Here is a 26,521-nt window from a genome sequence, read left to right as displayed (position 1 = left end):
AAAATGCCATCTCTTCCCTCTCTCAAGATCAAAAGCGACCCCATTTACGGGGTTTAATGCTAGGGAACGTGGCTGCCACACAGACATTTTTAGGCCATGTGTTTGCTTTTAAGATCAGGAAACTCCTTCCAAATTGGGGACCTCCTTGAATTTTAGAGAGAAGGCGCAAATCAAGACTCAATTCAAGATGCAGGACGCCCCACTGCAACACTCTCTCCCTTTTGGAATATTTTTACCCTCCACACACACAGCAAATCCTTTTCTGAATAGGAAGCTTTCCTTCTCTCTTTCTTCTTAGTAATAAGTAATAAATGAACTGAAGAATTGCATCTCAGAAGGGAGGGTGAAAACAGAAGGTCAACGCATTCTTCGTTACAAGGCAGGATCCCTCTTCATCAGTGTTTCCCAAAGTGGGCAGTACCACCCCTTGGGGGGGATTATCTAGGGGGGCACTAAGAGGCAAGGGGGCAGCAGGGGACACTAGAGGTGGGCCCCTTCGACTGTGTTGTTCACTAATTTACAATAGATCAAACTATGGCACCATGCTGGCAAATCTGGTGGGAACTATCGCTGAAAGGAGCCCCATGGCGCAGAGTGGTATCCAAGCTCTGATCATGACCTGAGTTCGATCCCGACGGAAGTTGGTTTCAGGCAGCCTGCTCAAGGTTGACTCAGCCTTCCATCCTTCCGAAGTCAGTCAAATGAGTCCCCAGCTTGACTAGGGGTAAAGGGAAGATGACTGGGGAAGGCACTGGCAAACCACCCCGTATAACAAAGTCTGCCTAGGAAACGTCGGGATGTGACGTCACCCCGCGGGTCAGGAATGACCTGGTGCTTGCACAGGGGACCTTTACCTTTTTACCTTAAGGGGGCGCTGGGGCTGAGTTTGTAGAACCAAGGGAGCCGTGGCCCGAAAAGTTTGGGAACCGCTGCTCTATATGTATAGTTCTCTCCTCCCCAACCCTCGAAGATTAACCCATTCATTCTAAGCCACATTGTGTTGCCAACCAGAGAGGAACGCAAGCCAAATTCCATGGAATAATCTCGGTGGTTACTGGCCAACTTTGGGTCTGCCCTGCAAGCGGCTGCTGCAAGAGTCTCATTGGACAGCCCCTAGAACGGATGCCGGGTAAGGGCAGGCGGCATCCAAGAGAAGCCCTGCTGGCGCTCCTGGTACACAGACACGCACACACCCTGCGGGCTTTGCGCTGCAAAGCGTTCCTGTTTACCGGTGTCCATTCTGTCCGAATTTGCCATTCGCTGCAGATCTTCAGCTGGCATGTACTTGTTGTCTCTGGTTTCTCCAGGTGGTGGCAGCGGTACGGCTGGACCGTCAGGGTACGGTTGGCGTAGATCTGCCGGCACAGGACTTGGCGGTGTTGCATTCCCAGGCCACAGGTCTTGCTGCACTCTGACCACTCCCCTATGTCCCAGCTGGAAGATAACAGGAGGGAGGTGGGAAGAAATATGTAAGTAGTTTCATACTCTTGGGTACGTGCTAGATATGTAAATAGGATATTGTAGCTTGGTTCCAGTTGCCAATGAGATAGGCTTCCTAGATTGGAGTCCAGCAGTGTTTTAGAGGCCAACAAGATTTTCAGGGTATGAGCTTTTAAGAGTCAAAGGTCCCAAACAGTTAGGGTTAGGGTAAGAGTTGAGGGTAGGGGTAATACTCAAATATAGCTGTTCTAATGCAGATCAACACGACCACTTTCTGAATCCATCTTGCTTCCTGAGGCTGTTTCTGACTAACAATGCAATTTTAAGTTAAAAAAGGTAAAGGTCCCCTGTGCAAGCACCGGGTCATGGATGCAGGATGGTGCTGCTGCAGTCGTCTTGTTTGTGGCTTCCTAATGGCACCTGGTTGGCCACTGTGTGAACAGACTGCTGGACTTGATGGGCCTTGGTCTGATCCAGCAGGGCCTTTCTTATGTTCTTATGTCATTCCTGACCCATGGGGTGACGCCGCATGCCAAAGTTTATGTGGCAGACTTTGTGTACGGGGTGGCTTGCCAGTTCCTTCACCAGTCATCTTCCCTTTACCCCAGCAAGCTGGGTACTCATTTTACCCATGGGGTGACGCCACATGCCAACGTTTACGAGGCAGACTGTGTTTACAGGGTGGTTTGCCAGTGCCTTCCCCAGTCGTCTTCTCTTTACCCCCAGCAAGCTGGGTACTCATTTGACCGACCTCGGAAGGATGGAAGGCTGAGTCAACCTCGAGCCGGCTACCTGAAACCGACTCCCGTCGGGATCGAACTCAGGTCGTGAGCAGAGCTCGGACTGCAGTATTGACGCTTACCGCTATGCGCCACGGGGCTCTTAAGTTGCACCCCTCTAAATCCACTAAAGTCCATGGGCTTAGAAGGGTGTAAGTATGCTTAGGATTGGAACTATTAATTGTTTCACCCATCCCATAAAAAAAAAAAGACCAAGCATGTTCCTGCTGGATCAGACCAACGGTCCATCTAGTTCAGCATCCTGTTTCCAGGAGAGAAGAGGAAGAACATGACTTCCTCTTGGGATGAAGAAGAAGAGTTGGTTTTTATATTGCTGACTTTCTCTGCCATTTAAGGAAGAATCAAACCAGCTTACAATCACCTTCCCCTCCCCACAACAGACACCCTGTTAGTTAGGTGGGGCTGAGAGAGTTCAGAGAGAGCTGTGACTAGCCCAAGGTCAACCAGCTGGCTTCATGTGTAGGAGTGGGGAAACCAAATCGGTTCACCAGATTAGAGTCCATTGCTCACGTGGAGGAGTGGGGAATCCAACCCGGTTCTCCAGATTCCACCGCTCCTAACCACCGCTCTTAACCACTACACCACGCTGGCTCTCAATATTCCTTATTGTGCTTCTTTTTATATTCAACTGGTTATTTATATCACCGGTGCTCCACTTTTTCCCTGTCAGTTTTGTAGATTCATTTATACTGCATACTCATGTTGTGCTTTTAAAAAATATATAATAATTCATTTAGATGAGATTTATACACACAACGTGTGTCATTTATAGGCAGGATATATACTACAAAGCTGATTTATTGGTGAACAACTAATGTTGAAAAACGGGGGAATTCAATGCAAGGAAATAAAACGACACAAACATCATCACCGCTTTGATTCCTATGAGGAACAAACAAACCAAAAACAGGGATTAAAAAAGACCTGTTCCCCAATTTACTATTCTTAGGTGATACATGTAATGTATTACAGCGAGGACCACCTTCGTACAATCATAGAACCATAGAATCATAGAGTTGGAAGGGACCACCAGCGTCATCTAGTCCAACCCTATGCCCAATGCAGGAATTTCACAGCTACCTCCCCCACACACGCCCAGTGACCCCTACTCCATGCCCAGAAGATGCCCAAGATGCCCTCCCTCTCATAAACTGCCTCTCATGATCTGCCTAAGGTCATAGAATCAGCCTTGCTGACAGATGGCCATCTAGCCTCTGTTTAAAAACCTCCAGGCAAGGAGAGCTCACCACCTCCCGAGGAAGCCCGTTCCACTGAGGAACCACTAGAAAATTCTTCCTAATGTCTAGACGGAAACTTTTTTGGTTTAATTTCAACCCGTTGGTTCTGGTCCGACCTTCTGGGGAAACAGAAAACAACTCGGCACCCTCCTCTATATGACAGCCCTTCAAGTACTTGAAGATGGTTATCGTATCCCCTCTCAGTCTTCTCCTCTTCAGGCTAAACATTAGGCTTCTCCCCAAAAACCTCCCGCCGATGGCGAAGAGGGACCTGGCAACCCTACTGTGGGGAGACCTTGGGCCAGTCACAGTTCTCTTAGAGCTCTCTCAGCCCCACCTACCTCACAGGGGAGGGGAAGGGAAGGGGAAGGGAAGATGATTGTAAGCCGGTTTGATTCTTGAGTGGTTGAGAAAGTCGGCATATAAAAACCAAATCTTCCTCTTCTCCTCCACCCCCCTTGCTGGACTCCCAAACCTTCACACTAAAGCTTAGCCTGGCCCGGACAACGCCACTTGCGTCCTTCAGGGGAATGGGAAGGAAAGGCGCCTTATTCTCAGGTGGTGTTTGTCCATAAGCACTTTTTGTCATTACATTTTCATTTGAAATTTGGGTCTCTTTTGGCCAATCAAGTGGCCTGCTGACTACTTGCTAGTGTCTTGGTTCTTGGCTTTGTATCTTTGAGGGGGCTGTTATGCAAAAACAAACAAACAAACAAAGCAATTTTGGACAGACTCTTACAAGGCTGGGCAAGGGAAAATGTTGCAGGCTTCCTCTTCTGGAGTCGGCTTGGTGCCGAGGTCACAGTAACTTTCGGTCACCTCCTCGTGAGTGTTTCTGCTCACGCAGCGGAAGATGGGATACTGCGACCCTGGGAAGATAAGAGAAATAACATTAAAGACAGGGAGGGGAATCCAATCTATGGCAGAGGAAGTCATTTATTTACAAGGCGCCAACAGTGTGCGCTTGGCCTCAGAATGGAAGAAGGCTTCAAACTTGAGCCAGAAGGAAAGATAGGATATAAATATTTTAACTCATGAATTAATGAATACACATGAAGCTGCCTTACACTGAACCAGGCCCTTGGTCCATCGAAGTCAGCATTGTCTTCTCAGACCAGCAGCGGCTCTCCAGGGTCTCAGGTTTCACATCACCTACTTGCAGGGGATTAACCCTGGGACCTTCTGCTTGCCAAGCAGATGCTCTGCCACTGGTGGACCCTATCGGCAGATGTTCTACCACTGGCGGGCTCTAATCTGGTGAACCGGGTTGGTTTCCCCACTCCTACACATGAAGCCAGCTGGGTGACCTTGGGGCCCCTACCCAAATGAATGAATGAATGACGTCAGAGGAAGACTCCTTTGATTGGAGGAAGGCTTCAAATTTTTGCCACAAGGAAAGGTGTGGGTAATAAAAGTATTGATTAATTAATCAATAAGTTTTGCTCAGTGGAGTGGGAAGATAGGAGTAGGGTACACCTCGCTGCATTTAACTCATGGTTAAACAACAACAACACAAGTGTTCCAATTAGTACTAACAGCTGTTCGACCTACAATAAAATTCTACTTCCAGAGTCATTTTGCTTCTCCTGGCAGAGTCAGCAGGAAATATGTAACTTCTGGCAGTGTGTGCGAGGGGAGGGGGCTCGTTCTCCGTTCATTGGCTCCCTCTCCGAATCTGCTGCTTCCAATGAAGCAGCGAGCCTCCCGGACGCGACGGCACCCCTCGCCACCAAATTGCTTCTTCACAGCCATGTCTGTTCCCCGTTGACGTCGCGGCCAGGCATCTGGGTTGCGGTTTGAGACTGGCAGCCTCAGGCAAAGGGGGAAGGGGGCTCGAGGTCAGCCCACACCGGAGCCTCTGAAGGATTCCTGGCTGCCTTGGTTGGCCCCGGCGTTGTATAAACCGCTGTGACATTGTTGCCTTTGGCGAGCTGAGGAAGGGTGTGTGTGCGCGCATGTGTATGTGTTCAGCACAGCCCTTCCTACCCGGGGAGAGCTTGCCTAGATGTTATGCTTTTCTTAAAGTAAGTCAAGCTCTTGGCCAATGCAGGTGGGACTCGGAGGAAGACAGCCTGGCCAAGATCCATCACTTGGAATGAGGACGAGGGAGCCATCCAAGTCTGGGAAAGAGGAACAGCCCCGTTTGCAAATGAAAGGATTTTTAGATAAATGGCACCGAAACGGTGTAAAAATCCAGATAACGTGGGGTAACGAGCAAAGAAAATGAGCAGGGTTTGGATGGGTATGCACAAAAACCCAAAGAAATTAAAAACGGCACATTCGTATGTTCCCCAAAACTGAGTTGCACAAAACGATACACATTACAGAAAGAAAGACTGCATAAGATTGTTGTTTAGTTTGGCTAGTGGGGGAGAAGAACAAGCATTCAAGTGTACATCCAAGCGCACATCGCCACTGAGTAACGAGGTGCCGACTGAGATCTGCGTTTGAAGGCACATTTACCGTGATTTCCCATTCTTGGGGGATGAGGCAGAAGTCAGAGCTTGAAGGACTTGCACACGCAATGGTACATCCAAGAGCAAGCATTTGCACATCTTGTGGCCAAATATCTTGTTTTTCCCTGACAAGAAGTCAGTTTTTCCCTGACAGGAAGGAGAGGCTAAGGGGTCAGGTCATGTAAAGGACTGATAGGGTTCCACTTGGCCCTATGACATTACCAGCTCTAGAGATGGTGATGGTAGAACTTGAACCTGGAACCTTCTGCATGTGGTAAGTGCTCTGACACTGATATATGCTGTCTCCTCTGGGCAGCAGTTCTACAAGCTTGAGAAGGTGCAGAAAAGAGCAACCAAAATGATTAGGAGACTAGAGCAACTGTCCTATGGGGAGCGGTTAAGACGCTTAGGGCTGTTTAGCTTGGAAAGAAGGCGGTTAAAGGGAGACATGATAGAGGTCTATAAAATTATGCATGGTTTGGAGAGAGTGGACAGGGAGAAGTTTTTCTCCCTCTCCCATAATACTAGAACGCGAGGTCATCTGTTGAAGCTGGAGGGTGACAGATTCAAAACAGATAAAAGGAAGTATTTTTTCACACAACGCGTAGTTAAATTGTGGAACTCCCTGCCCCAGGATGTGGTGATGGCTGCCAACTTGGAAGGCTTTAAGAGAGGAGTGGACATATTTATGGAGGAGAGGGATATTCATGGCTATTAGTTAAAATGGATGCTAGTCATGCTGTATACCTATTCTCTCTAGTATCAGAGGAGCATGCCTATTATATTAGGTGCTGTAGAACACAGGCAGGATGGTGCTGCTGCAGTCATCTTGTTTGTGGGCTTCCTAAAGGCACCTGTGTGAACTGACTGCTGGACTTGATGGGCCTTGGTCTGATCCAGCAGGGCCTTTCTTATGTTCTTATGCTCTAAGCTTTCCAGCAAGACTTTTCACGGCAGCCTTTGCTAGCCCTGGAGATCTACCTCTCCCTTTCGGCAGGCCTCCGTTGGGGATCATTTTCGCTGTTTCTGTCCATCGCTGCTGGAAATGACATTCCTTGCATGAATAAATGCTCTACTTGCCTGCAGCTCAGGTACCCCAGGCTTTATAGCGCTCTTTACCTCTTTATATTCTTAGCTCCCTATGGATTTTGCTTGTTCGGTTTTTTCCCTCTGCTAGAGAGGAGGAGGGCAGCAGGAAAAGAGGAAGACCCAACAAGAGATGGATTGACTCAATAAAGGAAGCCACAACCCTCAATTTGCAAGACCTGAGCAAGGCTGTTAAAGATAGGATGTTTTGGAAGACGTTGATTCATAGGGTTACCATGAGTCGGAAGTGACTTGACGGCACTTAAAACACACACAGAGAGAGGAAGTAAAACACAGTTCGTAAGTTCCTCCTTGATCACACAGTTTTGCTTTTGGGAAAACTGGGGTTCTCCAAGGTTGGAAATGCGTGCTGTCTGCACATGCACCACAAGCCACTTACCTTTCCCACATGTGGTGGAGCATTCAGTCATCCCAATCTGTTTCCAGTTGTGCTCTCTGTTCCGTCTTGGTGGCTGACCAGCAGGCACCTGGTTATCTGGTGGATGCAAAGGAAACCGGCCTGGCTGGATCACAGGAAAGGTCCCCCCGGCCTGCCCAACGTGAGTGCCTGTCTCCCGATGCAAATCTTCCTCCTCATAATTCACAGTCTCCGCCACATCCAACTGGCCATTGAATGGCTCTCCTGGGGAAGAGGGAGACAAGAACAAATCAAAATAATGAGCATCTCTCTCGGCTCTGAGCCTCTCCGGCTGACACAGGAAGGCAAAATCTCCGCAACAGCCTATAAAGTTGTCCAAGTTAACAATGGTGTTTTAGGTAGCAGGGCATGGTAGATCTGCACACAATGGCTGTATCGTTCTTCTGGAAGAAGGCACTCGGTTTTTCAGATGTTCGTTGGCCATCTGGTTTCCATACAAATCATCAGTCAAATGTTCCGAGCCAGGAACAGCCTGAAGAGGGTTTACTGGTGAGGACTCTGGTTCCTCATGCATTGAGACACCTTATGGCTCAAGCCAATGTAGGACAGAAGAAGAATAAAGGAGGAGGAGGAGGAGGAGAAGTAGTTGGTTTTTATATGCCAATATTTTATATGACTATATTGTCTTACCAGAATTTAAAGAGTTAGAAGTGACAGGAAGTGTCACAAAAATAATTAAGACAGACGGAAAATTGTTTCTTAATTAGGGCTTGCTTGATACGATAGGATGGGTTTGTAAGCGCTACAGTTGTTGTGTAAGTAAATTGCCACCAAGTCACAGCCAACTTATGGCGACCTCACAGAGTTTTCAACACAAAAGACGTTCAGAGGTGGTTTGCCACGGCCTGCCTCTGTGTAGCAACCCTGGATTTCTTGGTGGTCTCCCATACAAATGCTAACCAGGGCTTGACCCCGCTTTGCTTATGATATCAGATGAGATAGGGTTAGCCTGGGCCATCCAGGTCAGGACAGTTATTACGTTTCCACTTATTGTTTTTTTGTAAATAGATGGAACAGTCTAAAGAATGAGGCTATGTTGAAATGGGAAACAGGGAGATCATGATTGGGAGATCATGATGATCCCCATGTAATCTGTTCTGCCCACTAGCAGGATAGAGAAAGCTATAGGGGAAAAATACATTTTAATGGTACAACTAGATTAGAGTCTGATAGCACCTTAGAGACCAACAAGACTTTCGGGGTATGAGCTTATGAGAGCAAGATATCGTGACCAGATATCTGACAAAGGGAGCATTGACTCTCAAAAGTCTGAAATCTTGTCAATTTCCAAGGTCCTTCTGGACTCGAATCTAGCTGTTTAATCGCAGACCAACATGGCTGCTCTCTCAAACTGTTGTTAATGATTTCAGTAGGTTGTCCCATGACACTTAGCCAAGTTTGAGGCCTTCCTCCAGTAGAAGTGGCTCTTCCGCCAGCAGAAGCTGTGGAGTGGAAGTCACCATTTCCTGCTGTTCATTCTCGCGCCGTCACAGCCCACTCACAACCCAACACCTTGGACCACCATTCCCTGTAGGCGACTAGCCTCTCAATGTAAATGGGTGGTTGGCGTCTCTGAGCTTTCACATCCCCAGAAGACAGTGCCAAGCAGGTGACTTACCTGGCCGCCTGTGAAGAGGCACCTGAGGACTGATGACATTGGGCCCTGGGATGATGTACTCGTAATGGATACCTGGGTTGGGCTGCTGATGTATCATCTAAGACAGAAAATATCAAAATCAGCGAGTGGGCAGAGGTGGGGATTCAGGGGATTTGAACACAGGTCTCCACACTAACCACTGCACCATAGTGGTTCTACACCACACAAGCTCAAACTTGGCTCAAAAGCATTACTGCAGTTTGTTCCTCAAGTTCTGCCTGTGTCCCGTCCCCCGTCCCCCAGTTCTGATGAAGTCCTGCTCTCTTTAGGGATCAGATGTGGGTGGTTATTTCAGCATAGTAAGATAATAGAATATTGGGGGTTAGTGGTGAAAATGTTATGCTAAATAGTTGCAGCTTACGTAGACATCCAAGATTTCGTTAGTTGGGCCGTCCGCTAAGAAGGACTCCCCAGCGGTGCTCGAGATTTCGTTGGGGCGCTTGTAGGTGAACATGGTCCCTCCTCCCTCGTATTTCCCCGGTCGGTCAATCGCCCAATTCCCATTGATGATTGACCGCCCCGAACGACTGCGCAGGGCTGCAAAATAAAAAAAAGGATAGGGCAACGCTTAAACCAATGTGAAAAGCAACATTTACACAAGGAAAATTGAGCATTCAAGTGACCTTTTTTTGCAGAGGGAGGCAATATAATGAGAGAGGAGATGAAAGAAGCAGGGAAGGAAATTAGAATAACCCAGCGGTTCCCAACCTTTTTGGTACGGTGACCCACAAGTCCAAATTTACTTGGCATGGTTAACCATCCAAGGCTGACCCAAAGCAAACTATGACCTCAGCATCCATCTAGTTCAGCATTCCATTTTTGAGAAAATAACAAATATCACACAAAGGGTATAGCTGCCCCAACTATGAATCCTAAGCAAGTGGCATTCCGACATGCGTTTGCAAATGGGGGTTACATTCCAGCCTCTGACCACTCTCTCCTTCTCCATTCCTCCCTCTGATCCCCCCCTAAGATTCTCAGAAACTCAATCTAGTACCCATCAGGACATATTTTATTCGATCAACATGTATATGCAGTGAAGATAAAAAATACCAACTACTGTATGATGTGCCCTGACCTGGATGGCCCAGGCTAGCCTGATCCCGTCAGAGCTCAGAAGCTAAGCAGGGTCAGCCCTGGTTAGTATTTGGATGGGAGACCACCAAGGAATACCAGGGTTGCTGTGCAGAGGAAGGCAATGGCAAACCACCTCTGTTAGTCTCTTGCCATGAAAACCCCAAAAAGGGGTCACCGTAAGTCGGCTGCGACTTGAAGGCACTTTACACACACAATGTATGATTTGGAAGCTATTGCTTGGTCAGATGTTGGTTTCCAAAATACAAAGGAGAACAATGGAAAGGGCAGGGGTGGCCCCCCACTTTCAAGGTGACCCCGTCAAGCTTTCAAGGCAAGAGACGTTCAGAGGTCGTTTGCCATCGCCTGCCTCTGCATAGCGATCCTGGACTTCCTTGGTGGTCTCCCATCCAAGGACTAGCCGGGGCCGACCCTGCTTAACTTCGAGATCAGACAAGATTGGGGTAGCCAGGGCCAACCAGGCCAGGGCATCTTCACAGTGCCCATCAACCGTCCCTGAGGATTGTTCCCTTTGGTGCAGCTTTAGGTAGCAACCACTCCGCTCTGGAACCCCTTGCGGCTGTCAGAATCCATCCTTCACCACCACATCCTCTTCCGAAGAGAAAACAGGCATACAGAAGCACTGACTAGCAGTGCCAGGGTCAGGGTTACGCCGTTTTAACCTTCCCCAGAGAAGTCGAGGTTGAGCCTCCCTGCGACAGAATTTCAGGCCAAATGGATTCCCCCAGCCAGTGCTGGAACAATCCCTAAGGTCCATGAATGCGCTTCCAGCTGAGCATCAGCTTCCCCGATGATCTGTCCATGGTCCTGACACCAGCCTCTGACACTGCCAGTCGGAGGAGACGATTATGAACCCAATGGGCGGATGGTTGAATCCCGTATTTGGCAGCTCCACTGTACTCCGTTTGGGCTCAGTGGTTAAGCGCCTGCATTGGACCCAGGTTTCACCAGTGAAAGGGCATTGTGTCGAGGGGCTGGGAAAGACCTTTTTCTAGTAGACCTTAGAGAAGGTTTCCCCGATATGGTGCCCGTGGGTGCCACGGTGCCTGCGAACACCTTTCCTGGCGCCCGCCATGTGTTTTTAGAAAGTGGGTAGAGCCAGAATGAGACCCTTGCCCAGAAGAGCTTCTAATTGGCCATTGGAGATCCGATTTGCTAGATAGGTTAAAGGAACATTGTTTCCGTGGCAGCTGCCACCACAGGGTTGGTTTTATTCTCTTTCACTCCTCTTTCCCACTGTTTTTTTTTTAATTATCCCTCTTCTCCCCTGCACTACGGCTTCTTTTGTCTGTGTGGCTGAGCCTCCTGGGGCAACCATTTTGTGGTTGAGCCCGCCACCCAAAGAATCCCAAAGTTGACCACACGCTCAACCTCCCCCCAGTTCTGCAATATCTTCTTTAAGATAGGTCAGCTGAAAGTGAACACGGTATTCCAAAGGTGTCTGCACCATAGATCTACACAAGATGGATTTCTCTCTCCATCTCGATCGACAGGCAACTGGATGCATGAAATAGACCCATCAAGACACTTCCTAGGGGGTTCTGGCCCATGCCCAATTTCAAGCAGGCAAACAGCAGATTCAGAAAGACAGACTGATCTATATCTGTATCTCCGCATCGATACACGTTAATGGCTTTCGGGAGTCAATTTCGCTAAGGACTAGACACACTTCCAGATGAGAGATTTTAATCAACCGTCTCGCATGGCCTTGGGAATCCAACCGGATGTGCTGTTTGATTCTTAATCATTTCTTCCTAACATCACAGTGCAGTGTGAACTTGGAAAAAAAAGTTTTGGAAGAGGCTTACAAATGGTATTAAAAATGGTCCTAGGTATGGTCGGAGAAATGAATTTTTTAAGACGACATATGTTGCAGGCTCTGTTTTATACCATATTAAATGAGCTTCCCTTGTTTCTCATTTTCCCCAACATAGGTCTTTTAAAAATTCCTTCATACCCAGCATCAATAATGCCAAATTGATTTCTAGGGAAATGCAGTTCTAACTAGCAGGACCTTCCATTGGGAAGAGGTCCCGGAATGCTACATGAGCCTGCAGTCCGGAATAAATCCCACAGTCTGAAGGGAATCCCATTATATTCTTTTAAAAATTAAAATCTTGAAGGGATTGACATGGTGAAGTTAAATTACTTATTAGCTTTCCACATTAGATTAATAACCCTAGCCTGTTAAAAAAAATACTGGCTGGGATCCCAAAATATATGGCTCAGTGGTAGAGCATGTGGTTTGCATACCAAAGACCCCAGGTGGAATGGCTGGGGCCACCAGTTGAAAGATAACCAGTATGAAGGAAGACTTTTCTCTCCCTGAGGTTTTGGAGATACATAAGAATGTAAGAAGAGCCCTGCTGGATCAAACCAGTGGTCCCTCTAATCCAGCATCCTGTTTCACACAGTGGCCAACCAGTTGACCTGAGCTGTGGCTCAGTGGTAGAGCATCTGCTTGGCAAGCAGAAGTTCCCAGGTTCAATTCCACGGGGCCTCTAGTTAAAGAAGCTGATGTGACCCTGGAGAGCCACTGCCAGTTTGAATAGACAATACTGACTTTGACTGACCAAGGGTCTGACTCAGTATAAGGCCGATTCATGTGCTCAGGTGTTCATGTGTCTTGGTTTGGAGTGGTGTACTCCGATCTGGAGAACCGGGTTTGATTCCCCACTCTTCCACATGAGCAGCAGAGGCTAATCTGGTGAACTGGATTTGTTTCCCTGCTCCTACACATGAAGCCAGCTGGGTGACCTTGGGCTAGTCACCTCTCTCTCAACCTCACCTATCTCACAGGGTGTCTGTTGGGGGGGGAGGGAAGGTGATTGTAAGCCGGTTTGATTCTTCCTTAAGTCATAGAGAAAGGCAGCATATAAAAACCAATTCTTCTTCGTGGGCCAACAAACAGAAAACCGAGGCTTAGACCCTCCCCTGGAGTTACCTCCTCGCACAGGTTTTAAAAGTTCACCAATTTTCTTTTTTTGGGGGGAGGGGACTTTGCCAGGAAGAAGTTGCATCTTAGACAATTAAAAAACACCAGGAAAATCAATTTTTTTTCAACAAAGGAAAGGCGCTTGCTAACCTGAGCCAAAAAAAGGTTTTGTGACGCAATCGGTTGTGAACTTAGATGCAGATGAGAGACGATGGCTGGAAACAGGCCTGTCTTTGTCATTAGGCTGGGCCTTGGCAGGCCCTATCATTATGGGATATGATTAGTGCTCTCCTTGGCTGGAAGCGTGCATTCACAGCACATGGGGCGCCTCAATAAAGATGTCAGTAGAGAGACAGGCAGCGGGTCCGCGTCGAAACCTGACATCGTCCATCAGATGAACAAGATGCAACAAATGGCATTAAATTGATTGTTCCGAGCCTTCTCGGAGCCTCCGGCTTGCCAAGTTCATTTTCTCCCTTACTGAAGCAACCAGGAAGGGACAGGAGGTAGGATTCATGGTTACCATCTGCGAGATCACTTAGATCCGACAGTATCGCCTGACTTACTAATCGGCCAGCTGAACTGTTATTGAGAACAGGAGCCTGAAACCGTCCATTTCGTTGGAGGCCGCGGTTGAGAGACACCGGGAGTAGAATTCCTCCCCGAGAGTTGCTATGCCGCATACCAGGGTTGTTGTTACCACCTATGTGATTCTGGGTAATTGCGTAGCATACTATTTCATTGGGGGAAATGTTTCGGCTGCACAAGGAGAGACTGTCCCTTCCTGATTCTGCTTAGTAGAAGAGCTTAGAATCCAAGCTTTATCAAAAAGATAAGGCCAGGCAACAACAACAGCAAACACTTTATCACGGCCTTGCCAGAAAAATACATATGGTTAGTTCAACGGGCAAATATACTCATATACGTGCTATATGCTGTTACAACATAATCCTTCTTTCTGGGAACTCAGCCCTAAATAGTCTGAATACATAATTACATAACTGACGCCCTTTTGAGGTTAATTCTTACACTCTTTAGGAATACTTTTAGATTGACGAATTTTAATCGCTACTGCACAGAACCTGGCAGATAAGACATGGACATGGAAGACATGAAGACATGGAGCTGCCATATACTGAATCAGACCCTCAGTCCATCAAAGTCAGTATTGTCTACTCAGACAGGCAGCGGCTCTCCAGGGTCTCAGGCAGATAAGGTTCCTGTCTCCCCAGCTGTAGTATGTTCCAACTCATAACTGGAAACCTGAGAAATATTTCTAGGGGTGGCCAGGACCTGTTCTTTGGGACGCCACTACCCAAATCTTGGGAGGCTGCCTACGCAACCTGTTTAGAGCACGCTCGTCCCAACATAAAGCATGTGTCACTTGGTGGCATACCAGCGTTGGGTTAGTCACAAGGAAAGGACCGGAGGAACATGAGCCCAGAGGAATGGAAATGAGCCAGGTCCCCGCGGCTGCCATAAAAGCAGCCAAATCCAATTAAATGGAGCACTATTTTTAATCTGTAATCAAGCTATTAATTAGCGGACCAGGGGATTTATTTAATGGAAGCCCTCACCCAGAAACCACAATATTACTTTGTCCTGAAGTAGGCTTTCTTTAAAAAAAAAAAAAAATTCTCTCTTGACGTGAAATCGCTCTTGTTGCCTTGTTACACAATTCAGGTGAACAGCTTAACGACAATGAAAAGGAGGATTAGGGGATTTCTCTTGAGCGTGGAAGGTTTCGTAGGAATGCCGGACATGGCCAAAGAGGGATTTAGCACGCATATTAACCAGCAAGTCACATGACCGCCCCTCTCCCCAAACTTACTCCATTTCCCTCAGTCGTTATGGAAGACTGAGGTGAAGAACGACGTCACTTCTTCATTGTAGCACATTTTTCTTTTCCCCATTCGCAAAAAGTTAGGCTTCCCGATTGCCTGGGCATGGCGGTAAATTCCCTCTGCCCTCCCACCCTTGACACATTGGAGAGTGGGAGAAAAATAGCATCTATAATGATGCTCTAGGACCCCCCCCCCCCGTCTCTATGGTGTCTACCATAGAGATTAGGAGAAATTCCTAGAGTGTCATGTGGACATGACATCACATCCTCCCCAAACTCTACCTTCGCCAGGCACCTCACCCCCAATCTCTCACCATTTGCCTAGGCAGTGCTTGAACCCCTACACAGAGCAGGTATGGTATAAAATATTAATGGTCAACCTTTCCAGAGCCAGGGCTCTTGTGTTCTTATGCAACAATAGCATAATAGATTAATTAAAAGCACAATAGTGTCTTCTTATATTTTAATGACATTTTTCTCATCCCAATATTTATTCATAAACACCATGACGGATTATAGTTACAGACTCCAGGGCTCTTTAAGTCAAAACTAATGTGGAATAATCTTTTCTCAAAGCTCGAATCGATATTAGTTGTGTGACTCAGATTCCATTGGCAAAGTTGGATCATGATTATCTTCCTCGCTGGCCTGTACAGTGAATCACAATGCCGAATCTCAATCACGTCCATGTGCGAGCGAGCAAAAATATTTGCCTCTGTAGAAGATGCAAGGGCCTCGCGTGTTTTCATTAGTCTTTCCTCCGTGGGAATCGAGCGTGGGATTCTCAGACAGCGATCATAAAAACTGCCGCTTTCTATGCCAGGAATCAATGCCGAAGCAGTGACAAATGAAAACTAACAACAAGAAGCCAGGCATTATGAGATTGTCACAGGAGAATGGAAGGGAGTTACAGAAAATAGATCTTGTAATAACCAGCTCGAATGGAACATAAGTAGTGTCAGAAACTTCTTAAGGAATGGGGGCGGTGGAGAAAAATGAGTGATGATCCATCTTTCCTTTTAAAAAAAATCTACTTGGCTTTCTGCCCACCACACCCTCCATAAGACATTAAGAACACACAGAAAGAGAAAGCCGTTAAAATAACACAAAAGCTTCACAAATGCTAAGCCAGTTGCCTCCTTCTCTCCCCCCCCCCACAAGCTTCACTCCATCACCCCAAATCAATAGCTACACAAAGCTCACGCATAGGGATGTCACGCCGATGTCATCTTCCTTCTTTTGATATCCACGCATGGTTGAGAAGACCCTTTTCATCCTGTTGGTTTTCTCTGGCCGATCGCCCAAGTTCGTTTTCCACTTTTGCACCGTTTATAAACCACGTGCTGTTTTTTTTAATGCCAAACATTTCGTGCCTCCAAAATTGGCATCAATTCTAATCAGATAGGGTCGTATGAAGATCCTTGGATCGGGGTCGTCGTCCTCGCTGTGTATAAAGTGCTGTCAAGTCACAGCCAACGTACAGGGACTCCGTAGGGTTTGCAAGGCAAGTGAGAAGCAGAGGTGACTGTCTATTGCCTGCCTCAGCACAGTCTGCTCCGCTTTCACCCTGCCTCTCCCATGCCCACTGGGAAGGTCCCAATCCTTCTCCTGGCTCAACATCCACATCCAGACACCAGATACGGAGATGAGTCTCTCTTTTAGTAGGATTAAAAAAGGTAAAGGTAGTTCCCTGTACAAGCACCAGGTCATTACTGACCGATGGGGTGATGTCACATCCTGATGTTTACTAGGCAGACTAGATTAAGTTACCTTTAATTGAGTTTCTGGGCCTCATGGCCAAATTAATTCGAGGATGTTTTCGTTGCCACAACAACACATGAATGTACATGAAGATGCTTTATACTAAATCAGGCCCTTGGTCCATCAAGATCAGTATTGTCTCCTCAAACTGGGAGTGGCTCTCCAGGGTCTTAGGCAGAGGTCTTTCCCATCACCTGTTACCTGATCCTTTTAACTGGAGGTGCCGGGGACTGAACCTGGTGCCTTCTGCGTGCCAAGCAGGTGCTCTGCCACTGAGCCACAGCCCCTTCCTCCAGAACTGGTCCTCTCTGTTGCATGGTTCAGGATCAGTCTCCGCTCCTGGAGGTGTCTCTTTCTTTGGATAACCTCTGGCTTTAAGGCAGTCCAATTTTCACTGTCCCTGCTTCAACAGCCTGAGCCACACCAGAAACTAAGTGCAACTCAACAATGCCTCCTAAAAGTCTTTCAATCTTCTGAGTATCGATGACGAATATTCAGACTTCAAGAAAACTTCAGTTTGAACTATCGTCTGCTATTTTGATGTGAATAATTACATTGATATCCATCGACATGTGTACCAAAAAGCTGTCAAAAACTAGAATTGGGATGATGAAATAAACTGAAACAGCTGCTTTTGACATTTTGCAGTGTTCGTGGGATTTTTCTCCCCCCAGCTCTACCATCCACACACTTATTTCTTCTACCGGCTTAATTTCAACCACTAAATTGGAAGCATATGATATGCCCGTCCAAATGACAGAAATGGCTCAGGCGTTGGAAAGGAACCAGTGAAAACAAGGGCGGTACGGAAGGGAGTTGGGAACAGCTAACGGAGGGCTCTCTATCCTACTGAAGAATCCTTCAGGGTCCTAGAGGGTTTAAAGACCATTTGTCAGTATCAGGCAGGGGCAATTGTAGCTGTAACCACAAGGTACAGTTCCAGAGTTGGCAAATCTGTGTATTGTGTTAAGTGCCGTCAAATCACTTCCGACTCATGGCGATTCTATGAATCAATGTCCTCCAAAACATCTTACTGTTTTACTTACAGCCTTGCTCGGGTCTTGCAAACAGAGGGCTTCCTTTGTAGAGTCCATCCATCTCATGTTGGGTCTTCCTCTTTTCCTGCTGCCTTCCACTTTTCCTAGCATGACTGTCTTTTCCAGTGACTCTTGTCTTGTAAGTAGACGGTATACACCAGATTCCAGGGGTGGATTGGCTTAAAAGGTAAAGGTCCCCTGTGCAAGCACCGGGTCATTCCTGACCCGTGGGGTGGCATCACATCCCGACGTTTACTAGGCATACTTTTGTTTACGGGGTGGTTTGCCAGTGCCTCCCCCAGTCATCTTCCCTTTACCCCCAGCAAGCTGGGTACTCATTTTACCGACCTCGGAAGGATGGAAGGCTGAGTCAACCTTGAGCCGGCTACCTGAAACCAACTTCCATTGGGATCGAACTCAGGTTGTGAGCAGAGTTTGGACTGCAGTCCTGCAGCTTACCACTCTGCACCACGGGGCTCCTATTTGTATTGGCTTAAGATGCTAGAATTACCTATGTGACAGAACCTTCCCTGCTCAGGGGCAGCAGGGAGATAAGCCTGCCAGGAAGCTGCAGATGGACCCTCTCCCCTGTGACTCTTTCAGAAGTAGGGTTGCCAAATCTGGACTGGGAAATTCCTGGAGAGTTTGGGGTGAAACCTAGGGAGGGCGGAGATCAGGGAGCGGGGTGACTTCAGCAGGGTATAGTGCCACAGAGTCCACCCTCCAAAGCAGCCATTTTATCCAGGGGAACTGATATCTGATGTCTGGAGATGAACTGTAATCCCAGGACATCTCCAGGCCCTATCTGGAGGCCTTACTCAGAAGAGACGTGAACGCTTAGGGCTGTTTAGCTTGGAAAGAAGGCGGCTGAGGGGAGACATGATAAGGGTCTATAAAATTATGCATGGTTTGGAGAGAGTGGACAGGGAGAAAAACTTCTCCCATAATACTAGAATGCGGGGTCATCTGCTGAAGCTGGAGAGTGAGAGATTCAAAACAGATAAAAGGAAGTGTTTTTTCACACAACGCATAAATTGTGCAACTCCCTGCCCCAAAATGTAGTGATGGCTTCCAACTTGGAAGGCTTTAAGAGGGGAGTGGACACATTCATGGAGGAAAGGGGCATTCATGGCTACTAGTTAAAATGGATACTGGTCATGATGCATATCTATTCTCTCCAGGATCAGAGGAGCATGCCTATTATCTTGGGTGCTGGGGAACACAGGCAGGATGGTGCTGCTGCAGTCATCTTGCTTGGGGGCTTCCTAGAAACACCTGGTTGGCCACCGTGTGAACAGACTGCTGGACTTGATGGGCCTTGGTCTGATCCAGCAGGGCTTTTCTTATGTTCTTATGTGAAGTGGACAAGAAAGAACGGCTTTTCTCTTATCCATTTCTGGGCATCCCAAAATTCCAAGTGCCTGGAAATTCCCAGCCTGGTTTGTCCACCAAAACTAAAACCAGCTGATCCAACAAGAGTCACCTTCTCATGCAAGCCAACAAAATTATAGCACACATCTGCAACTCTCCTGTGTCTCAGGGGAAGTGGGGGGCGGGGAAGGAGCCATGGATTCATACCTCACAGAGCTGCAATATAAATAATGAGCTGGCCGAGGAAGATGCATAATGGCTTTGAGTAGCGGGTTGGAGGCTGCCACGAAGCAGTGGAAGATCTCCAAAGCTCACTCATGGTTTCCAGCTAATCAGTTAAAAGAGGTTCCTCCTCTCGCTAAGGAGAAAGGCGATACTTTGCCTTAACACAGGGTGTGTTAAGTGCTTGCTTGCTTCTTCTGTTAAAAAAAGAGTCACTGAAGATTTTAATTCTTTTCCATCGAACATCCTTGAATACTTCAAGGCAGGAGAAGAATGAGAAAATGGGAGGCACGTTTCAGCCTAACATAATTGCGATTATGTGAGCTGAGGCTGTGTGGTGTAGCTGTTAGGTATTAAATTGTAGAGCTCCCTGCCCCAGGATGTGTTGATGGCTGCCTACTTGGAGGGCTTGAAGAGGGGAGTGGACATGTTCATGGAGGAGAGGGGTATCCATGGCTACTAGTCAAAATGGATACTAGTCATGATGCACCCCTATTCTCTCCAGGATCAGAGGAGCAGGCCTATTATATGAGGTGCTGTGGAACACAGGCAGGATGGTGCTGCTGCAGCCGTCTTGTTTGTGGGCTTCCTAGAGGCATCTGGTTGGCCACTGTGTGAACTGACTGCTGGACCTGATGGGCCTGGGTCTGATCCAGCAGGGCTTTTCTTATGTTCTTATGGCTTGGACCACCACCAAAGCAGCCAATTTCTCCAGGAGCACTTGTTGGAAGAGTTGCAATGTCTAGCGTGCAAAGGAACTGAGAAGAAGACCCAGCAGGGGGCGGGAAAGTGGTCAGCTACTTAGAGACCTTTCCACCCTTCCACAAGGTTTGAGACCTTTCCACCCTTTTTTCACACCTCTTGTCTGTCCTTAGACTGATATTCTTGGGGGACAATTTTCCTCCTTCTTCTCAGAAGTCATTCTACCCTATCTCCCCCTCCTTAGCTAGATAGACAGCTAGAGGCCGCTCTGCTTTGCGCAACAACTTTTTCAAAGGCCTCATTGTAACCTATTTATGCATTTTAAAAACATGTTGTTCAGAATTAGAGTTTTAAAAATATAAAAAAAAATGAGAAGGAAACATCAAGCTACAGAAACCACAAACTGGTTTTAAATAGCTAACATTTGGCCTCAATGCATGGTGGGTTTAACATTTGAGAGTAAATGCATTCTTGTATCTTAATTTTATGGTCTGTTTACAACTGATGAAGCATTGATTGGACAGAATCCTTGGGGCCGTCTTAGGCATCTAATGAAGCATTGCTATTCAGATACCAAGAGCCACCTGCAAAATACATCAGACAAGTTGCCTTATGCAAAGGGGCAAATCTAGTTGTTTAAATCTAGAAATTTAGAGTCATCCTAAGCAGGTCTACTCAGCAACCTACAGTGTTCTACTCAATGAGGCTTACTCCCAGGAAAGTATTCTTAGTATTGCACTGTTAAATGTTTATACCTCTCCACACTCTAGGTGTGTGAGGACATATTTAATACTATGCCAAACCTAAAAACATAAACCTACCAATATACCAAGTACAAACTTTGAATTCCAGCCAGATTAAACTACTGCGTCCCAAAAAAAGGCCTGAATCTGCTACAGCAAAAAATCTACCAGACCTTAAAAGCTGAATATTGCATTTGGACACAAAACAACCCAAACAGAAACTGCTTTCAATTTCCTTCGAAACAATCTAGTACAGGCCTGTAAAAAATTGGACCCTCACACAATACTGGGGGGAATTGCAATGTCTTGGTGCTAGGGTCACCAACCTCCTGGTGGGGCCTGGAGATCTCCTGGAATTATAAATGATCTCCAAAGATCAGTTCATGCTGAATGTGGACAAGCTGGAACGTGTCCAGAGGAGAGCAACAAAGATAGGGAGGGGTCTGGAGACCAATTCCTATGAGGAAAGGTTGAAGGAGCTGGGTATGTTTAGCCTGGAGGGGAGAAGACCAAGAGGGATAGGATAACCATCTTCAAGTAAAAATGGATGCTAGTCATGATGTATGGGGAAGGCACTGGCTAACCACCCCATAAACAAAGTCTGCCAACCCCGAGATGAAGATTTGAGAACCCGTTGAGCACAGTTCATTTTTAAACAAACGTTCTGGCTTTCGGGTCTCTCAATTCAAGCAGTGAGTCTCCCCGCTGACACCGAAGGGTATTGTGGGTATAGCTGCTTCCTGGCGCTTCATTGACACTATAAATGCACACTGCACATTTCCTGTTTTCATGAGCTGTGATCCATTGCGGACACGGTTTTCAGACCACATCTGTATCTCAGACACAAAGTAGATAAAAACAGGGCTGTTTCACCAGAGGGAGGGGCAGATTTATTCCAGATTTAATCCAGAAGTTCACTCTGTATTAAGTTCCAATTTTCCTGTATTCAGGTTCAATCAATATCAATATCAAAACCTTTATTGGCATAAAGTGCAATCCAGTTTAATTAGGAAAATTTCTAAAATTTGCAAATATTTGCCATTTGCCACCTTTTTTATTCCCCTTAGTTACTGAGCATCTTTCTCTATATATATATTCCTGCTGTTGATGAGATTGGGTGTATAATAATGGCAAAGCTGTAACGACGAAACCTTCATGCACACAGGTGAAACACCACACTAAAGGAATCTGGATGTGACTATATGTAAAAATGCATGAAAGATTTTCTGCAATTTGATCAATGCCGCACATGTAGATGCTGAAGACAGATAGACAGGAACAGCAAACTATGTACCTCCAGGGATCGTGGGGTGGGGGGAATCCAGAAATCCAAAATGAACCATTGAGAGGATTTCACAAGGCCAATACTGGGAAAGACCTTTCTCTGCCAAAGACCCTGGAGATCCATTCACATGAACACACATGAAACTGCCTTATACCGAATCAGACCTTTGGTCCATTAAAGTCAGTATTGTCTACTCAGATGGGCAGCGGCTCTCCAGGTTCTCAGGCAGGGGTCTTTCCCATCACCTACCTGCCTAGTCCCTTTAACTGGAGATGCCGGGGATTGAACCTGGGACCTTCTGTATGCCAAGCAGATGCTCTACCACTGAGCCACAGCCCCTCCCCTCACTCAAAGTAGCCAATACTGAGCTAGATATATTTACTGTGAAATCCAACATACCCAAGTAGTTATTGCTCTTTGACATCTCTGTGATGTTGATTTTCGTGGCACCTTCTGGGATTTCAACTATTTTGTGGTATCCAAGGTTGGTCAAGGTGTGCTTGAAGACTCCAGACACAACTTTGCAGGCTGTGTTGTCTCCTCCGCAGATCCCACACTTATCCACAACCTTATCTGAGCCCAGGTAGTCATCACAGCCGATATTCTGTAAAAAAACAAAAAAACAAAGCAAAGTATTTTTAACCAAATCCCCAGTTCTTCTGATGCAATTCACTCCTTCCAGCATTTCACATTTCCATTCAACCTTCAACTGCACACGTTTTTGCAAGCATGTGTTGAACGCTCAAAAACAATCAAGGCTTTGCAGAGATACTTGCAAGTTACATGTATCAATCAAGAAGAAGAAGAATAAAAAGAGTTGGTTTTTATATGCTGACTTTCTCTACCACTTAAGGGAGACTCAAACCGGCTTACAATCACCTTCCCTTCCCCTCCCTACGGCACCCTGTGAGGTAGGTGGGGCTGAGAGAGCTCTAACAGAACTGTGACTAGCCCAAGGTCACCCAGCTGGCTTCTTGTGGAGGAGTGGGGAATCAAACCCGGTTCTCCAGATCAGACTCCACAGCTCCAAAGCACCGCTCTTAACCCCCACACCACGCTGGCTCTCAATAAAATGATGTTTATTTAAAAATTCTTTTAGTTGAAATTCCTGGAGATTTGGGGAGTGGAGCCTGGGGAGGGGAGGAACCTCAGTGGGGTCTAAGGCTATAGAGTTCCACCCTCCAAAACAACCATTTTCTCCAGCTAAATGGATCTGTGTAACTCAGCGATCAGACGTAATTCAGGGAGATCTCCAGCCACCACCTGGAGGTTAGAACTCAAAATAAAGACTAGTGCCGAGTAGGAACTGGTTATGGAGATAGGCAGCACTTATGGCATATACTGACTCATAATCAATATTGCTTAAACATTTTTTATCAGACTGTAACATGCATGTAACATCTGAATAACATTCATTCAATGCATCTCATGGCAAAAACAAGTTACAGTTGAAGTGTAACTTGTTTTTGCCATGAGTTGCATTGAAAGAATGTTATTCAGATGTTACATGCATGTTACAGTCTGATAAAAAATGTTTAAGCAATATTGATTATGAGTCAGTATATGCCATAAGTGCTGCCTATCTCCATAACCACCTGGAGGTTGGCAACCCTAAAATCAATCTACCCCAGCAAAGTTCGAGCATGCAGCGGCAGTCATTAACGGGAAACTGTCCACCGGATGAGGAATGCTGCCAAGACACTCGAAACACGGCTCATGTTTAATTGCAAGCAAAGCACCGATGCGAGCATACAAGGGTACCCGACCGAAAAGAAACATTTGATTTTTTTGAATCTATAAGAGGTGAAAATAAAACCTGACAAACTGTGCTGCAGACCGCGAAAGCAGTCACATTGTCACAGCTGCAGAGAACTAACAAGGGGAGCCATTCTTTTCCGCCGGCAACATTTCTGGAGCCTGTTGAAAAATCACTACCCAGCATAGGCAATACAGTGAAGCTCTGTATTCAGCTGGATCGCCGCAAGTCCCCCCTTTCCAACAGCGTGGAGCACCTATTTATCACGCTGATGAGTTATGACATATTGGACCAGACACCTGTAATTGGTCCAAAACCAAATATTACTGGTCTCGGGCCAAAATAATTTTAGGGGTGAAGAAGAAAGCGTTTTTTTTTTCTGGCAGGTTGATTTTTCTCTCTGTGTGTTTTGTTTTCAAGGCAGCTGCTTCGAGCGGCTCAGGGCTTTGGAATGTTTGGCGCCGAGGAAGAGAAGCGTCAGCCGAAGGCTGAATGGGGAAGGCAAGCTATTAACGGAGGGGGACAGAGGTGGTGGTGGTGGTGGTGGCAGTGGAAAGCGCGTCAAGTTGCTGCCGTCTTATGGTAACCCCAAAGGGTTTTTAAGGCAAGAGACGAACAGAGGTGGTTTGCCATTACCTGCCTCTGCGTAGCAACCCTAGACTTCCTTGGTGGTCTCCCATCCAAGCCCTAACCAGGGCTGACCCTGCTTAGCATCTGAGATTGGGCTCACCTGGGCCACCCAGTTGAAGGCAAAGGATGCTCAGAGGTGGTTTGCCATTGCCTGCCTCTGTGTAGCAACCCTGGAGTTCCTTGGTGGTCTCCCATCCAAGCACTAACCAGGGCTGACCCTGCTTAGTTTCCAAGATCTGATGAGATCGGGCTAGCCTGAGCCATCCAGGTCAAGGCAAGAGATTAACAGAGGTGGTTTGCCATCGCCTGCCTCCACATAGCAACCTTTGAATTCCTTAGTAGTCTCCCAGCCAAGCACCAACCAGGGCTGACCCTGCTTAGCTTCTGAGATCGGACAAGATCAGGCTAGCCTGGGCCATCCAGGTCAAGGCAACAGATGAACCGAGGTGGTTTGCCGTTGCCTGCCTCTGCATAGCAACCCTGGACTTCCTTGGTGGTCTCCCATCCAAGCACTAACCAGGGCTGACCCTACTTAGCTTCTGAGATCTGACGAGAATGGGCTAGCCCGGGCCATCCAGATCAGGACAAGATGGTAGTACGGGACCTGAATGCATTCCATTACCAAGGAAGGATACATTGTAGCCAGATTATTAGAACAATCAGAAACAAGCAAAAGGCAGTGTTGCAAAGTGGTTAGAGTGTTAAACTAGGATCAGGGACACCCAACTTTGAATCCCCCACTCTGGCACTCTGCAGAAGCTTGCTGGGTGATATTGGGACAGTCACACCCTCTCTGCCAAGCTATTCAATCCCTCTTCCTGCCTCAGTCTGCTAACAGGTGCTGAGGTGTGGTTTGTATCTCAGATTCTTCCATTTTTCATTTCTCAGATTCTCCCTTAAGAAAGCAAATTAAGATACAAAGGTCGATGCTACAGATCAGCCCCAACTGAGACGAGAAAGATTTCCACAGCCACATTTTTGCACACATTTGCATGAAAAGCAGACGCTTTTCCTCTTCGACAAAAGGAGTTGTTGTATTGGACAGAAATTATCTGTTTTAAGGATAGATCTTTTTAAAAAAAGGATAGGAACTTAAATATTAAATCAAGGCAGCTGGAACTGACTCTTCTCAAACCTGCAATTCATGATAATGGCTGCAAGCAGATTATTCTTGCCCTGACTGGATTGCAAAGTTTGCATCCATTGAAAAAAGGGTAATCTTGAAAACATGAGAAAAATAAAAGATACGCAGCTGTTTTTCTTAAATTTTTGTAACAAGATCTCACATGCAAGTCCCATCATACAACCATATTTGAGAAATTTAGCCCTGATGCTTTTAATTACAAGTATCAGAAAACAAATGTTGTTGCTGGGAGATATTTGTACTGGGCCATCGATGGGTTGGCTGATACAAAACCAGGCAGCAGGTGATGTGAAAGGCCCATGTCTGAGACTCTGGAGAGCCGCTTTCAGTCTGAGTAGACAATGCTGACCTCGATGGACAGATGGTCTGATTCAGTAGAAGGCAGCTTCATGTGTCATATATTGGAGGGGAGGGGCCAGTGTCTCAGTGAAAAAGCCTCTGCTTTGCATGCAGAGGCATCTCCAGTTAAAAAAGACTGGGTAGGGATGGGAAAGACATACTGACCTTGATGGACCAAGGGTCCGATTCAGAATAAGGCAGCTTCATGTGGCAGAAGAGGATGCTTGTATCCAACCCACTGTGATTTGATTTTAAATCATCTTGCTTATGTACACAGCTGTTCCAAAAGTCTAAATTGGAAGGCCGTGAACTCTATCCTTCTAAAACAGTCTTTATTGTAAAACATAAAATTACAAAAAATTATCTTTATGTTTGGGGAGTTTTGTTTATTTTTCATACACAGTATCCTGCTATATGCCAAACATCTCTCGCAACACGTTTCCAAAAAGTTTATAAGTTACAGGTTGCCGCTGCAGCCGCAACTCCAGACTTACACCCGACGGCGTGCCAAATTTAATTTCGGCGAAACCTCTTGAGAAAAA

At 46.7% G+C, this 26,521-nt stretch overlaps 1 protein-coding gene across 1 annotated transcript in view; it reads right to left on the bottom strand.

The window, feature by feature from the left end:
- The window catches only part of THSD4 (thrombospondin type 1 domain containing 4), a 235,768-nt gene that overhangs the window by 22,553 nt on the left and 186,694 nt on the right, over positions 1-26,521 (bottom strand). Inside the window, exons 12-17 of the mRNA XM_056866032.1 lie at positions 22,510-22,714; positions 9,478-9,653; positions 9,078-9,174; positions 7,421-7,663; positions 4,218-4,347; positions 1,230-1,434 (exon numbers count right to left, since the gene is read on the bottom strand). Of these exons, the coding sequence (XP_056722010.1) occupies positions 1,230-1,434; positions 4,218-4,347; positions 7,421-7,663; positions 9,078-9,174; positions 9,478-9,653; positions 22,510-22,714 (1,056 nt within the window). The remainder of the gene's footprint in view (positions 1-1,229; positions 1,435-4,217; positions 4,348-7,420; positions 7,664-9,077; positions 9,175-9,477; positions 9,654-22,509; positions 22,715-26,521) is intronic.

This window comes from Euleptes europaea, chromosome 20 (assembly GCF_029931775.1).
Source record: "Euleptes europaea isolate rEulEur1 chromosome 20, rEulEur1.hap1, whole genome shotgun sequence".
Taxonomy (NCBI): Eukaryota; Metazoa; Chordata; class Lepidosauria; order Squamata; family Sphaerodactylidae; genus Euleptes; species Euleptes europaea.
Note: the sequence above shows the minus strand (reverse complement) of the source record. Positions and strands in the feature narration are given on the sequence as shown.